The sequence below is a fragment of the Suncus etruscus genome, chromosome 3, assembly GCF_024139225.1.
Source record: "Suncus etruscus isolate mSunEtr1 chromosome 3, mSunEtr1.pri.cur, whole genome shotgun sequence".
NCBI classification, from domain to species: domain Eukaryota; kingdom Metazoa; phylum Chordata; class Mammalia; order Eulipotyphla; family Soricidae; genus Suncus; species Suncus etruscus.
Genome location: NC_064850.1, coordinates 108,275,060 through 108,290,119, shown reverse-complemented (window position 1 = coordinate 108,290,119; position 15,060 = coordinate 108,275,060). Strand labels below are relative to the sequence as shown.

The 15,060-nt window shown below is 38.1% G+C and overlaps 1 protein-coding gene across 1 annotated transcript in view; it reads right to left on the bottom strand.

The window, feature by feature from the left end:
• Positions 1-3,557: 3,557 nt before the first annotated feature.
• The window catches only part of DCHS2 (dachsous cadherin-related 2), a 273,708-nt gene continuing 262,205 nt past the window's right edge, over positions 3,558-15,060 (bottom strand). Inside the window, exons 17-20 of the mRNA XM_049770863.1 lie at positions 12,837-12,967; positions 9,911-10,197; positions 8,974-9,106; positions 3,558-6,273 (exon numbers count right to left, since the gene is read on the bottom strand). Of these exons, the coding sequence (XP_049626820.1) occupies positions 3,668-6,273; positions 8,974-9,106; positions 9,911-10,197; positions 12,837-12,967 (3,157 nt within the window). The 3' untranslated portion in view covers positions 3,558-3,667. The remainder of the gene's footprint in view (positions 6,274-8,973; positions 9,107-9,910; positions 10,198-12,836; positions 12,968-15,060) is intronic.

Below are 15,060 nucleotides of genomic sequence, written 5' to 3'. Positions count from 1 at the left end.
CATTCCAATATATTCTTATTTTTTATTTTGGGGTCACACCCAGCAATACTCAGTGGTTTACTTCTGGGTCTGTACTCAAGAATTACTCCTGGCAGTGCTTGGGGAAACCATGAGCTGCTTGGAACCAAACCCAGAGTGGCCACATGTAAGACAAGTGCTTACCCACTGTACTATATATGTAAAGCTCCAATATATTTTTCTGTGATTCATAAATAAATCCTCACCCACAAATTAAAGTTTCCATGGTCAACATAGTTCGCTGTCTTCTAGCTTTAATTTCTCAACTTGATAAATCTAAGTTTTGGGACAATGGAGAAGAGAACTGAAAGGAACCAAAAGGAAAGATGGTCCTCAATAAAACAAAGTAAAAAGAGATGTGGCAAAATCTTTCTACTTAAAAATTTTTTAAGGACTTGTGCAAGTTCTTATTTTTGCTTTCTTGTGTTCCTTTACCTGTGAACTAAACATTTTCTTTTCAGAGTTAATTCCTCCCACCTTTTTCCCTTTTGTCTTCCCCCCATTCTCTCCTTCCATCTCTGTAATGGGTGATTATTATGCATGACTCAGACTACAATGCTCAGTCTGAGTCACAAGCAAAATAACTGTAAATTCCCTGAATCTGGCATTCATCTCATACAAAACAATTATCTGATCAACTCTTAAAGTTATACCCAAACAGATGCCTCTCTAGTTTGCACTCAACCACACCCTATGATAAAAACAGATTCACCGAGCATAGATAGATTGTGTTCAGTTTCTATGCTTCACTGCTTTGAAGCAATCCTTTTTAGTGGCATCCTGCCATTTTTCTTTTTCTTTCCACCCACCCTCCTTGCTTAAAGTAAGGGTCTATGTAAAACAACAAAATTAAAGTTACTAAGCAAATATTTGGAAAGAAATCATTTTAAATTAAAATTTTTCATCACTCTAATGTCTAGATAACACAGCAAGGATGACTTGAAAGTGGGGGCAAAGGTGCTAGGAAACACAGCTCTTGACTCATCTGGACATTTGAGAATTATTTAGTATTACATTCTAAATATATATATCCATGTTGGCAGCCAGTAGTTTATGGGACATTTCAATATTTGAAAAGCACAGTTAAAATGATCAAATCCCTAAAGATAGAAAATTTTTTCTTTTCTTTGCCCAGGAATCTGTTTTGGAAGCCAATTCAATGATTACTACTAGGACATGGAATTTTGATATCCATTTGGTACTGATTTACACCAGTATTTTTTAAGGCTGCCAACAAGAAAGTCCAGAATTTCAGGCAGCCAAAATTCCACAAGAGACAACTGTCTTTTATTTTATAGCTTATGAATTTGGGGCTTAATATGATTTTCCACTAACAAGTTCTGTACCCCCTCCAGAGTGCTAAAGCCGGTGTGTAGATCAGCAGTGTAACACAGAACATATGAGGCAAGTTAATATTAAACTTGAAGGAAAACTATACAAATTATATTGTTTATTTAGGAAAAAAAGCACTCTAGTTGAAAGGGCTGACGTATGATTTATTGCAAACACTTAACCAACATGTTCACATTTTTTGTCTCAACCCCACTTGATTGGTGGTTGTATGACACTGAACACAGTATTAATAAAGTCATCAATTAAAACACACTATGTATTGCTAGAGCATAGCTCTAAATGCTTCTCGTCTTCTATTTCTGCTGAATGTCTAAAGAAAAAAATGCAGCATCGTGTCCAGGATGAATAATAAATCACAGGCGAATAACTTAGGGAAGAGCTAGATGAACAACTCTTTTTAAGCACAAATAAATGAAGAACCTGTTTAATTAAAAACAGAATAATGTCCTTGGTTCCTAGAAATAATCCTGTTGCAAAACAAAACATCCATCTATAATTATGCAGGAGATTCGTGTAGAATTTCTTTATATGTTCAAAGTAATCTTTTGAAGAAAGTCAGAGAGAATAAATACAGAAACAATGAAATGTTTCATTTAAACAAAAACCATGACATTTTCCCAGATCCATGAGGCAAAAAAGGTACATATATCCATTTTATAATACTACAGTATTTCATGCCTACATGACTAACCCTAACCCAACACCTTTATGTTGCCACCATTTATAATGTAGCTTTAAATACTTGTTTTTAGTTTGAGTCAGCAAAGATAGAGAACTGATAAAATCCACACCGGAATTATTTATCTACAAAATGAGATACCACACACAGAATCCTGCAATGACTTTTCATTAAGGAGCAATCAGTTGTCTTACAGAATTTCACATATCAGACGGGTCTTTTTTTTTTTTTTTAAAGAAACTATTTCTAGTGCAGATGGTTCATAGTTCCTACCAAGAAAACCATACCAGATGCTTTCTAGATTTGACATTAACATCTAAACTTTTAAAATCTGGCTGCATCTCCTACCCTAGATGACTCCTGGGCCATCAGCTACAGCAGCAAGCATTGATAAAGTCTTCTGCTCTCTTAGAAGGGATATGAATCTTGGGTGGAGTCTCAAGCTCACTAAAGAGAAGGGTTCAGTATTATATGTGAGCACCATACACCACTGTATTTCTGAATTAGTAGCTATAAAAAAATTATTTTCACCATATTGCTCAACTGCTCCATCTAATGACAGTTAAAGCTAAAAATGACCATGAACAATGGAAGATTTCTAAATCAACTCTTAACTTTAATAGAAACTTATATAAAAATTCATTGTTTAAAAATATAGTGCTAAATTGCTATATGAAAAATTTTATTAGCCCGTAACATAATTTTATCTACACAAACTTTTAAAAGTGACATGGAGGGAATAGATAACTTTTCATTCGAAGTTCTAAACTTCAAGAAAGTTAAAGGAAGAAATACCTCTAAATTAATCTTCCAAGTTTATTGTTTGTACCCATTACAAGAAAATACATTGAAAAATTATTATTGTATTTGTCAAGAGGACTATAGTAACACAAATGTGATGGCAGTCATCAGTCACATACTTATTGCTTTGATCAATCTCGGTCTTTCCTTAAGAACATGTATTTCTGGTTCATCTCATCATGAATAATTTTCTTATTTGGCACAGTTATGACCACTTTCATACATTTACAAAAGGCACTACTACACTTAAAATTCAAAGTATGACCCAGATCCATGAGGATAGCATATTGGAAAAGTGAGAAATTCATCTCTAAATATATCAACAGAAAACTAATCCACTCAAAAAAATAAAAACCTTAAAATTTATTTCTCCAAATTTCCCATCCTGCGCCTTTTTTTTTATTTTACACTCAGTCCTTAGTTTTCACTTATTTGTTTTTAAGCAGAGCAATGCAATCAGCAGTAATGTGACCAGAGAATATTACACTGTATTTCCATTTATTTTCATATATACTATCTGGCAGCCAGTCATGATGTCCTTTGGAAATCTAATCATACAGAAAACTAGCACGACAGATTATACACTACTTAATATATACAAACTTGAATCCTGAGTGCAAAAACATAAAGGTCAAAAAGATAGGCTGACTTCTCATTAAGGCTGGAAGAAATTGGAGAAATGTCAAATCTAAAAAGGGCCTAAACCCCTAAGTTATATCACTGGTTAGTAGATAAAATGGACTCAGTGGCCCAGGGCTTAAGAATGCTTGATCATGCAGGATCAACAGTGAGCTGGTGCTTAACCATGCAATCATGTTAGATATGAACTTCATCTTCTGCTTTAAGGTCACAAAATGGACCTGGGCGCTGTGTTGCTAACAACTCTCTGTCTAATAGCAGAGCAGTCGGAGCAGGGGTCTGGGCGGTGAGCAGGGAAAGAGATGGAGAAAAGCTGGGAGTCATGGCTTCTGGCAGAGAACTGAGCCGGTAGAGGATGGGGGAGTGTGGGGTTTGCTGAAGGCTGGTGATGGCTGGCATCCTGGGTGGAACAGCTTTAATCCCAGGTTGGGCTACTGCAGTTATCAAGGGTGGAGGAAAAACAAAAGATTTCTTCTCCAGTGGAATGCCAGGCAGGCATAAATGTTCATCCCTGAGTTTGGCGAGGTCATTAAACACTGGGGCAAGAGGCTGGAATTTGGGCTCCCAACTCAGCAGATAATCCCAGTGAGAGCCATTGCGGATGATGTGATCAGCAGTGCTCCGAGTTGAAATTTGGGCACACGGGGTCTCCTGCTCCCCAGAAATGAAAACCGCTTCTTTCAGAATGTCAGCCAGGAGACTTTCTCTCACCTCTTTCTTCCTCAGTGTCTGCACTAACCCGTTGTTTGGAACACTGGCTGTCCTGCAGCCTTCGCCACCATCTCCTTCCTCATAAATCTGGCTACTGTCTACCCTGTCAGCGGTAGCCACCACATCTGTTTCTCCAGACAAGCAGGAGAGCTGATCTGAGTCCCTTGGGATCCCTGAATCTGGAACCCTGGACTCCCGATCACTCAGAGCTGAGCCTGACTCCTTTCGGTAAGGGTGCTCATTAATCTGCTGAATTTCCTTGTCTTCAGCAGTTTCTTCCACAGAACAGTGACCACTGGAATTTGAGTGCAGATACAGATGTTCTATATCCTTCTCCACCAGACTCAATAAACTCAGCCATTCCGGCGGGGAGGTGAGAAGCATGGGCTCAGTCCTGCTATCCTTGGTTTTCAGGAAGGCTGTGTGCATGCTGGCCTCCTGTGTTGATCTCAGACTGTCATTTAAGGAGGAAGAGGATTTTTCCTTCTCACACTGGTTGGTCGACTCCTTTTGTCTATGTCTTAGAGCCAGGATAATTAATGTGAAAATAAGGAATAAAAACACCAAAAAGGAGATAGCGAGACTGATGGAAAAGCTGCTGGTAGATACTGCTAAGTATTTCCTCTCTGGGGCAAAAGACACATTGACAAAAACAGTACAAGATGCAAACTTGGAGTCTGCTTTGGGACTATGGGCGATGATTTTTATTTCAATGGAGTTTCCTTGGCTAATGTGGCTTTTTATTAGGGGAAGGGGTCTCGCCAAATAAATGCTTCCACTGCTTTTGTTCACTGAAAAGAAAGGCGATGATGTTTCTAGGGAGTAGAGAACAACTCCATCGATCCCAGCGTCTGCATCTGAGGCTTCCACTCTGCCAACCAACTGTCTTCCCTGGTTCTTTTCTGGCAGGTTGAAAAAATATTGATCTTGCGTGAACATGGGTTCAAACTCATCGATCCCTTCAACATCCACCCAAACCATTAAGGAGGCGGTGGAGGCACCTTTGTCTTTAGCCTGGATCATGAGGCAGTATTCATTGACACTTTCATAGTCAAGGACTTGCTGAGTGTGAATATCTCCTGTTAGAGGGTCAATAATGAAGGGATGGTGCTCATGAGGCAGCCCAGGAGTGAGAGAGCAAGGGGATAAAATAGAGTAGGTCAGTTCTCCATAAGGACCTGCATCAAAGTCAAAGGCATTGACAGAACACAGCGTGGATGAAACAGCTTGGTTTTCAGGAACAACGCAGGTCAGTCTTGAGAACATGAACTGGGGTATGTGGTCGTTATCGTCTAGAACACTAATTAACACAACTGCAAATGACAAGTGTTGTTTTCCTCCATCAGCAGCCTGGACCAATAAAGTGAATTTTATGATTTCCTCATAATCTAGAGGCTTCATCAAGTAAAGAATTCCCGTTCTTTCTTCCAAGTGAAAATACCCCCCCTCGTTTCCGGAGACCAGGCGGTACCTGATCTCTGCGTGTGGACCCAGATCATGGTCCTCTGCTGAGACCACAGTGATTGGACTCCCGGGAGGGGTGCTCTCCCGAATGTGGGCATGATATTTTACTCTGCTAAACTGAGGTGGATTGTCATTGGCATCAAGCACTTCAATGGAAACAACAGCTGTGGAGCTCAGGGCTGGACAACCTGCATTAGTGGCCAGAAGGACTAGTCGGTGGCTGGCTTTGGTTTCTCTATCCAGACTGTGAAGCAGCACCAGATAACCAACTTGCTTAGAAGGATAATAGGAATGAATGGACCTTGTTTCCAGGAAGAAGTGGTTCTGAGTGTTACCGCTGAGGATGGAATATTCCACAAGAGAGTTTTCATGGGTTTCCAGGGTGGAAAATGCCATGAGGGTGCCTCCAGGGGGCGTGTCTTCATTCACGCTAAGATTGTAGGATTGGGCTGCAAACTTGGGGATGTGACAGTTCACCTCTTTTAAGCTGATCTCCACTAAGGTGAGGGCGCTGAGGTCAGGCGTTCCCCCGTCACTGGCTTCGACGAGAAACCGAATTGGTGACTTCTTATCCAGCAGTAACATAGGATTGATCGTAAAGATTGTGCCTGGAAAAAAAATAGGCAGAGCATTTCTAAGTTGTGAAGAGAAATTTTCACAATCCAAGTATCAGCAAATATTTTTTGATCATTTCTCCATAGTTCAGTTGCTTAAGTTACGTTGCTACTTAGTTGCATCCAATAGTAATCCCTAAAGAATATTAAAATTCCTCTGTTTATAGCATATTATAAAATATTTGTAACACTTGAGTTCCAAAAATATATCTAACATTCATTATATTGTTTGAAGATAACTACCATAAATTTATGAATTTTGTTACTTTTTGCATCAAATATTTTTATACTTTGTATAGTAAAAGAAGAGATATTTTTTTTATTGTTTGTTTTTGGGCCATACCCGTTGATAATCAGGCGTTACTCCTGGCTATGTGCTCAGAAATCGCTCCTGCTTGGGGAAACCATATGGGATACCAGGAGATCGAAACATGGTCTGTCCTAGGCTAGTGCTTGCAGGACAGACACCTTACCTCTAGCGCCACTGCTTCGACTCCAAAGAAGAGATATTCTTACTTGAAAAGGTACTTCATTTAGCAAGTCATATATGTTTAGAGAAGTTTTAGCATAATATTTACTCTGTAAATTACTGGCTGCCATTTAGTCTAGTCAAATAATCTAGTCAATTTTATTACTAAAAATAAAGAGCTTACTTATAGAAATATCTTTCCTAAAGTGCTCACATGTTTTTCTATATTTATTTATTGCATTTTTATTTGTGTTTTTAGTTTGTCTGTTTTTTGTTTGTTTTTGTTTTTGTTTTTGTTATTTCTTTGGTTTTTGGATCACACCCATCAGCGCTCAGGGGTCACTCCTGGCTCCACGCTCAGAAATTGCTCCTGGCAGGCTCGGGGAATATGAGATGCCAGGATTCGAACTACCATCCTTCTCCATGAAAGGCAAATGCCTTACCTCCATGCTATCTCTCTGGCCCCTCACATATTTTTCTTATTGATAAACTATATTGAATACACTTTAGTGTTTTAAATACAGAAATATGAAACTTATAGATGCATTCATGTAAGAATATTCTCCTAAAACAACTGTTTTGAGTACAACCATTAAAACAAATACCAAAAAAAAAAAAAACAAAAAACAAACAAAAAAAAAACTGCCCTTGAAATGCCACAGCTAAAGTCCCACCATGAACTATAGGGGCCTTATACTATTTAATGTTTTAATGTTTTATAAACATTTCAATTAGGGGCCAGAGAGATAGCATGGAGATAAGATGTTTGCCTTGCATGCAGAAGGACAGTGGTTTGAATCCCGGCATCCCATATGGTCCTCTGTGCCTGTCAGGGGTGATTTCTGAATGTAGAGCCAGGGGTAACCCCTGAGCGCTGCTGGGTGTGACCCCAAAACAAAAAAAATTGAATTAATAATGAGTTGTAAAATTCATCAGTAATGTATCTGAAGTAAAAGTGTTATAGAATTGAGAGCTTGGAGATATTACCGTCTCTGTACAGAGCAGCCTTTGATATTAAGATAAAAGAAAGGGGAAGGGTAGGGAGAGGAAGAGAGTAGTGGGAAGAAGAGATTAGAAGTGGGCAGGAAAACCAAATTCTTAACAAATTCATACCTATACAGTAGCCATTTTCCACCTGCTTTATGGCAGTTTCATACTTGACCATGTCACTACACTCCTTGGGCCTCATGTTAGATTATTAATTAACTAAATTTTCATTTTTAGAAAATTTTGAGGTTAATTATTTTTATTGAGATGAAGTTGGTATACAACATTGCATATATTTCCAGTGTATTAAAATATATATATATTTATATATAAAATAGAAAAAAATTAAAAAAAAAATATATATATATATATATTCTTGGTAAAATGATCATAAGCCATCCATCATCCTGAGTTTAACTTTTGCATCTGCCCTCACTTGTGTGGTTGCTCATGGTTGGTGGAGCCCATGGGTAGAAGGGAGAAAATGACACTGGTGCTTTCTATTCTAAGGTGCTCTCTGAAAGGGAGAGTGAGTGTTTTGTTCATTATTTGTCTTTCTTTGGTTATTAACCAACTTTTAATTCTCAAGTGTCTACTCACTTTTACATTTTCTCTAATCAATGCTTCACTTTCTAATCTGAAATCATTTTCTAAATGCATCTCACAACCACAAATATTTTGTTTGAAAAGGAAAAAAATGCAGAAAGCATCAAAACATCAAAGCAAGGCAATGTTTGCTATGAAGTAAAGGTTCCTAAAGAATCTTCTTTTTTAATGTTGCATTTGGTTGGCGGAAGAGAATTACTGTACCCCAACTTACTTCCCACTACTTCTACTCCAGTAAAGTTAATTTCTGAACTCTCAATTAATTCCAACAACTAGATTTGGATTCTTGTTGCTACCTGGGATAATTACCTGAACTGTCCTTGTCTGAACTGATGAATTAGTTGTTAATATACTGGGGGTGGAGGAAGGTTGTGTGTGTCAGAATTTCTCAACTTTGCCAAATTTTAATTAATTCTTTTCACTTTCTAGCCAATCTAGACGTCAGAAAAAAAAAAAAAGAAATAGCACAGGATTTTTACCCCCTCATTGCTATGAAGAGAATTAAGAGATGGAGTTTGTAATCCCAGGGAAAGGGAACCAGGAATAGTTTTAGGAGTATTGGAAAAAAATTATTTCAGGGTTCCATCCTGCAACTCACACCTATGAACACTAATGCACTTTAAATAACTCACCATTCTTAGGATCAATTGTGAATTCCTTCGAAGAGGAAAGGATTCTATATGAAATATTCTTACTGCTTTCAAAGTCTGTGGCTGTCACAGTCAGCACTGGGAACCCCAGAGGCACAGTTTCAGGAACAACAGCCTTGGAGAAATGAGATAAAAGGAAACTATGATGGAAGTCTATTGATATTTTCAAGAACAGGTAGAATGTGGGAACACTGTATTAATTTTGCTCATTGAAAATATGTGCCCTAATTATGTTTGGAAAATTAAATAGTAGGAGGCATATAACATTCTACTTAACATATTTGCTTATAAAGGGCTGTACTGCATGATGGAGCAAGCCTTCACAGAGGAGTATTATTCAACTTTGCTTTCCTCTTTAAACTTTGTACTTGCTACATGTAAGTGCAAAGTGCAGCTGAGCCCATTTCTAAGTGTTCAGTTGAATCATTGGCTTTACTTGCAAAAGTAGGAACTAAGCTCTGAAAATGAAAATGTCTACATGACAATTTTGTACAACATTTGCTTCTGAAAAATGTTAATCATTGTAGTCTAAAAATATGCCTTGGTAAGTTTTCCCAAATTAACCGCAACTAATGGCAGCACCTTATTGTCTTCTCTGAAACTTTTCAAATATTAGATAAGTGCCAACTATTATGAACAACTGGACTCCTATTACCAAGCTAGATAAATGATGACATGATTTCACCAAAGGACATATGATACATACTTAAGTAATGACATTTAATTTAATCCCATAAATTAAATCCCATAAATTGCTCTCTGAAATGGCACTCAATATAATCAAAACTCACTGCATCATGCTAGCCAGTGTAAATAATGACTCTGGTCTGTCTGAAGAAGTTTCTCAACAATGAGGAGTTTATAATATTCCCTATTATTTTTTTTGTTTATGGTTCCATCATCACTTTAAGTTCTTTACCTGGTATGAATCTTGAGAAAAGACAGGTGGGTTATCATTGACATCTAACACATGAATAATAAGTGTACCCTCCGTGTGGTACATGGAATCAGAAATGTGGATGAGCAGTTCATATTCAGTAACTTCTTCAAAATCCAATGTTTTCACTAGTATCACCACTCCAGTGTTCTGATCAATAGCAAACTTGCTTCCAGGGTTACTCTCTTTGTCCAAACTGAAGATGAAAGCTGGATTCAAGTCCACATCATGTACTGATATCTGAGTCACAATTGTGCCAAGCAAAGAATCTGAAAAGAGTCATAGCTAGTGTGAACTTCCATTAATTTTCATCCTTGAAATACTTTTCTTCAATAGTGCAGTCCAACCATTTTTATTTTAAGCTCAACATGTTTCTTGGCAAGATTTCTCATACAATGGTTGTTATGAACTGAACAAAAACTTCCAAGAATTTATGAGCCCAATAAAAGTGCAAATTTAACACTGTAGAGGGAATTGAAGAAGCAGGGTAGTTTCAATTTTTCTATAACATTTTTCATAATATACTTATATAGCCTCAGTACTCAAAGTACTCAAGTCACTTATTTGTGTGTGCAGTTTCTGACTCAAAACCCCATCTTCCTGGTGAATATAGGTAGAATACGGTTACTATCAAAAACATTTGCAAAATGTTTATACATTTTTGAATATTAGGTACTTCAAATGAACTATTTGGTAATAAAATTAAAAATGCTTAACACCAATGCCAAAGTGATAGCGCAGTGGTAGGGCATTTGCCTTGCACATGGCTGACCTAGGACAGACCCTGGTTCAACCTGGCATCCCATATGGTCCCATGAGCCAAGAGCAATTTCTGAGCTCAGAGCCAAGAGTAACCCATGAGGGTCACTGGGTCTGGCCCAAAAACAAAAACAAAAAAAGGGAAATGCTTAGTTCCTCAAGTTTATTTTTATAATATTATTTTAGATGAAGTGGTACATGTACAACTCATTTTTCTTCACATCTAGGCCAAAGTCATCAAGACAATGTACACGAAGTATTTGTGATAGAAATAAATATCTTATATGGCACATCTCACAAAAATCACAAAATAGATAAAAATTCATCAGACACTATGTATCCTCTAGTCTAATTTATGCAGCAAAGGGCTTTGCTTTTAAGCTTATAGGTATGATGAAGGAGAAAGACAAGGCCTAGCTATTTCCAATAGTCTCACACTTAAAAAAAACTCATAGCTTTTATATCACTCTCTTGATCATTCATGTGTACCAATTATAACAATTTCATTTATTATGCTTACTTTTTATTCTGATAGATTTTGTTTTGTCTTATTTTGTCTTGGGGTCATAGCTGGTGATGCTCAGGGATTACTCCTGCCTCTGCACTGAGGAATTACTCCTGGCAGTGCTTGGGGGACCATATGGGATGCCAGGAATTGAACCTGCATTGGCTGCATGCAAAGCAAATACCCTACCTGCTGTATTATCACTTCAGACCCTTATGACACATTTCTACTAATCAGGATGCTGATTTTCATCTTAATGCTTATGTTTTTTTTAAATTATCTGTTGTGAATGCAAAATAAATTATACCAAGAAGGTCATAGGCAAAGACTTTTATTGACAGACTACTTTAGCATCATTAGAAATGTGTAACTGCCTCTGGATATGAAAATATATGGAAACTATGCATCTGTGGGAAGGGAGGGTTCTATTGTTATTGTTTAAACAAAGTAAAATATAGGCACATATTAGGAATAAGTTTTGTGTGACTTGCACCAAGTATTTCCATTTAAATATCACTTTTTCCTCCTAATTTTATGTTTTGTCTTAATGATATGAATAATGACCTTTCAATTTACATCCACCAATGAATAACATTAGAATGAGAGGCTATGGAGTCATCATAGGTTCCAGAACCTAAACAATTAATATTAATTTGCCTATCACATTGTGATATATTTTAGACCTCTAGTGTTAATGTGGTAAGTACAAAAATTTTGCCAACATTGAAGATTAGTTTTGTGTAGAGGAATATGGTTACTTGGTGTGTTCAATATCCAGGTCATTTCACTTAAGACTTGTCATCAGCAATCACAAAATCACAAAGTTGGAAACAACATTTCTTTCTTTCTTTTCCTTTTTTTTTTGTTTTGTTTTGTATTTTTTGCTCCACACCCCTGCTGCTCAGGGTTACTCCTGGCTCTGTGCTCAGAAATAGCTCCTGGCAGGCTTGGAAGACCATATGGGATGCTGGGGATTAAACCTGCGTCTGGTTCTGCTTGGGTTTGCTGCATGCAAGGCAAATGTCCTATTGCTGTGCTATCACTCTGGCCCTGGAAATGTCATGTCTTTTCAGAGCAGCTTGGGTGTGGATCATCACAGTAAATGCCCATTATTTTCACCACAGGAGAGAATTCACTCTTAAGAAAAGCTTAAACACTTCCCCTGCATAATCCCCCCCCCCCCCATGACAACTGGTTTGAAAAAGAGCATGTTGGTCTCCTGTTGATCTGTGCTTCAATATTTAATTTTGTTGACACTTTTACCTTTTAGACATTTACTGCATAAAATGAAGATTAAAAACTTTCTATGTAGGTCCAGAGCAATGGTGCAAGCATTAAGGCATCTGCCTTGCCTGCACTAGCCTAGGACAGACTGCTGTTTAATCCTCCAGTGTCCCATATGGACGCCAGGAGCTCCCCAAGCCAGGAGCGATTTCTGAGCACAGAGCCAGGAGTAACCCCTGAGCATCACCGGATGTGGCCCAAAAACCAAACCAAACCAACCAAACAAACAAACAAAAAAAAACATTCTATGTTGCATGATTATTGAGGTTTAGCATTTATATTTAATACAGAAGAAAAAAAAACTAGGAGAAGGTATTGCACAAGTTAATCAAAACCACCCTTCCAAATCACAACACTTACTTTCTGCAATTTCCACTGGTTCAGAGGGCAAAAAAGCTGGGGCATTGTCATTTATGTCAGTCACCTGGATCTTGATCACACTCGTGCCAGAAAGCCTGGGCATCCCTTTATCTGTGGCTTGCACAACCAAACTGGTTTGGAAGAGAATCAAGGAATGTTATCTATCTATCATCCAGAGAATAAAAATAAAACAAATATCAAATAACCTTTTGAAAAATTTAAAAATTTAAAAAATGGGCTGACTAGCTAGTTTTATTTCTCCTCCCGGCATTTTCTAAAAGGCATTATTTAAAATCTATTTCACAATAATAGTAACCTTACATAACTTACTTTTGACATAGTTAAAGAATCAAATCCAGCAATCCATCAGGGTTATGAGGTGTTTATATCGAAACACATGGACTGTTTCTGAGACCGAGTATAAAGCAGAGTCTTCCTACAAACACCAAAACCCACTCTTAACTATATAAATACAAAACCCATTCTTGGGTTTATATATTTCATTCACTGCTGCCATAGCTGGAACGTGACATATGTTCATTTAATGATACCACAACAGATATTGCTGTTATAAGAGCTTTGTTTTACTAGTTATTTTTTAAGTGCCAATTGAAAATTAATCAAAACTGTAAACAAAAAGAAAACATAGCAGAGTCAATACAAATAAAGATGTATTATTTATTTATCTAGTATTAACTAGTATTATTTACTAGACTAGAAGTGATAAAATCCACTATCTTGGGGCAGGAGAGATAGCATGGAGGTAAGGCATTTGCCTTGCAAGCAGAACTTCAGTGGTTCGAATCCTAGCATCCCATATGGTCCTCTGAGCCTGCCAGGAGCAATTTCTGAGTCTGGAGCCAGGAGTACCCCTGAGTGCTGGTGGGTGTGACCAAAAAATATCCACTATCTTACAAAATCTACATGTCATGACTTAATTTCTCTGGCCTGATACTACAACCAGCTTCTCTGGCAACTCAGTTAGAAGCTGTATTAGCCGCTCAGCTACTCTAGTCCTCTCACCATTTTCTTTTTTCTTTTTTTTTTTATGGTTTTTGGGTCACATCCAGCAGCACTTGGGGGTTACTCCTAGCTCTATTCTCAGAAATCGCTCCTGGCAGGCTCGGGGGACCATATGGGATGCCAGGATTTGAACCACCGTCTTTCTGCATCTAGCAAACGCCTTACCACTTTGCTATCTCTCTGGCCCCTCACCATTTTCTTAACATGCAATGAATGATGAGTTTCATATATTTGAAATCAATTACTTAATTTGACATCAATTGTTACAAGACAATTTGCTACTACAACCTCAGTGCTCCAGAGCAGAGAAAAAGTCTGACATTCAAGGTGCTTGTCTTGGGGTTCGAGGTTCTTGCAAACCAGCCCTGCTTCAATCTCTCTAAGCAAGCTGTCAAGCACAGAGCTGAGTGGGAATAAAAACCTTCAGACTGCTGGTGTGGTCCTCAAACCCCTTAAATAAATTCTCTCAGAGCCTCTGAGAGGACAATTAGCTACCCAGCTTTGACAGGAACTGAAGGGTTTCCTCTAAGGTGGGACTTTCAGATTTTTTCAACCCAGACCAGTTTCAGTTCAGTGCTAAGTCCAGGAAAAGTCTCAGTCAACCAGCACATGCTGCTCTTCATTGTCTCCTCCCTCACATTTTCACGTGAGATGCTGTCTCTAAATTTATTACCGGCAGCATCCACCCATCATCTTCAAGTTTCCTCTGTTTCCATCTCTCCAGCACATTACAGCTTTGTTACTTGATTTTGCACTAGACTCCTTGATTTTAAACATTCCATTATGTCTGAAAAACCCGGAGCACATAGACTCAACCTCAATGGCTTTGCTTCTCTGCAATGTCCCTCTACACTCCTGATTACCCAATGCTCTGAATATCCCAGACATTTTTACTGACCCCTCTTCTTTTCCTGCATATACTTTACACCCTAATTTATAACTATTGGCTTACTGTTTCCTCGACTCTCTACACTTTCAAGACAGACTCATAAAATGAGTTGTCAATTAGAAATGACCTTTATTCACAGTGTTAGTTACCAGTACTACTACTTAAGAAATAGACTTAGGGGGTCGGAACGGTGGTGCAGCAATAGGACGTTTGCTTTGCATGCAGCTGACCTAGGACATACCCTGGTTCGATTCCCCGGCATCCCATATAGTCCCCCAAGCCTAGAGCGATTTCTGGGTGCATAGCCAGGAA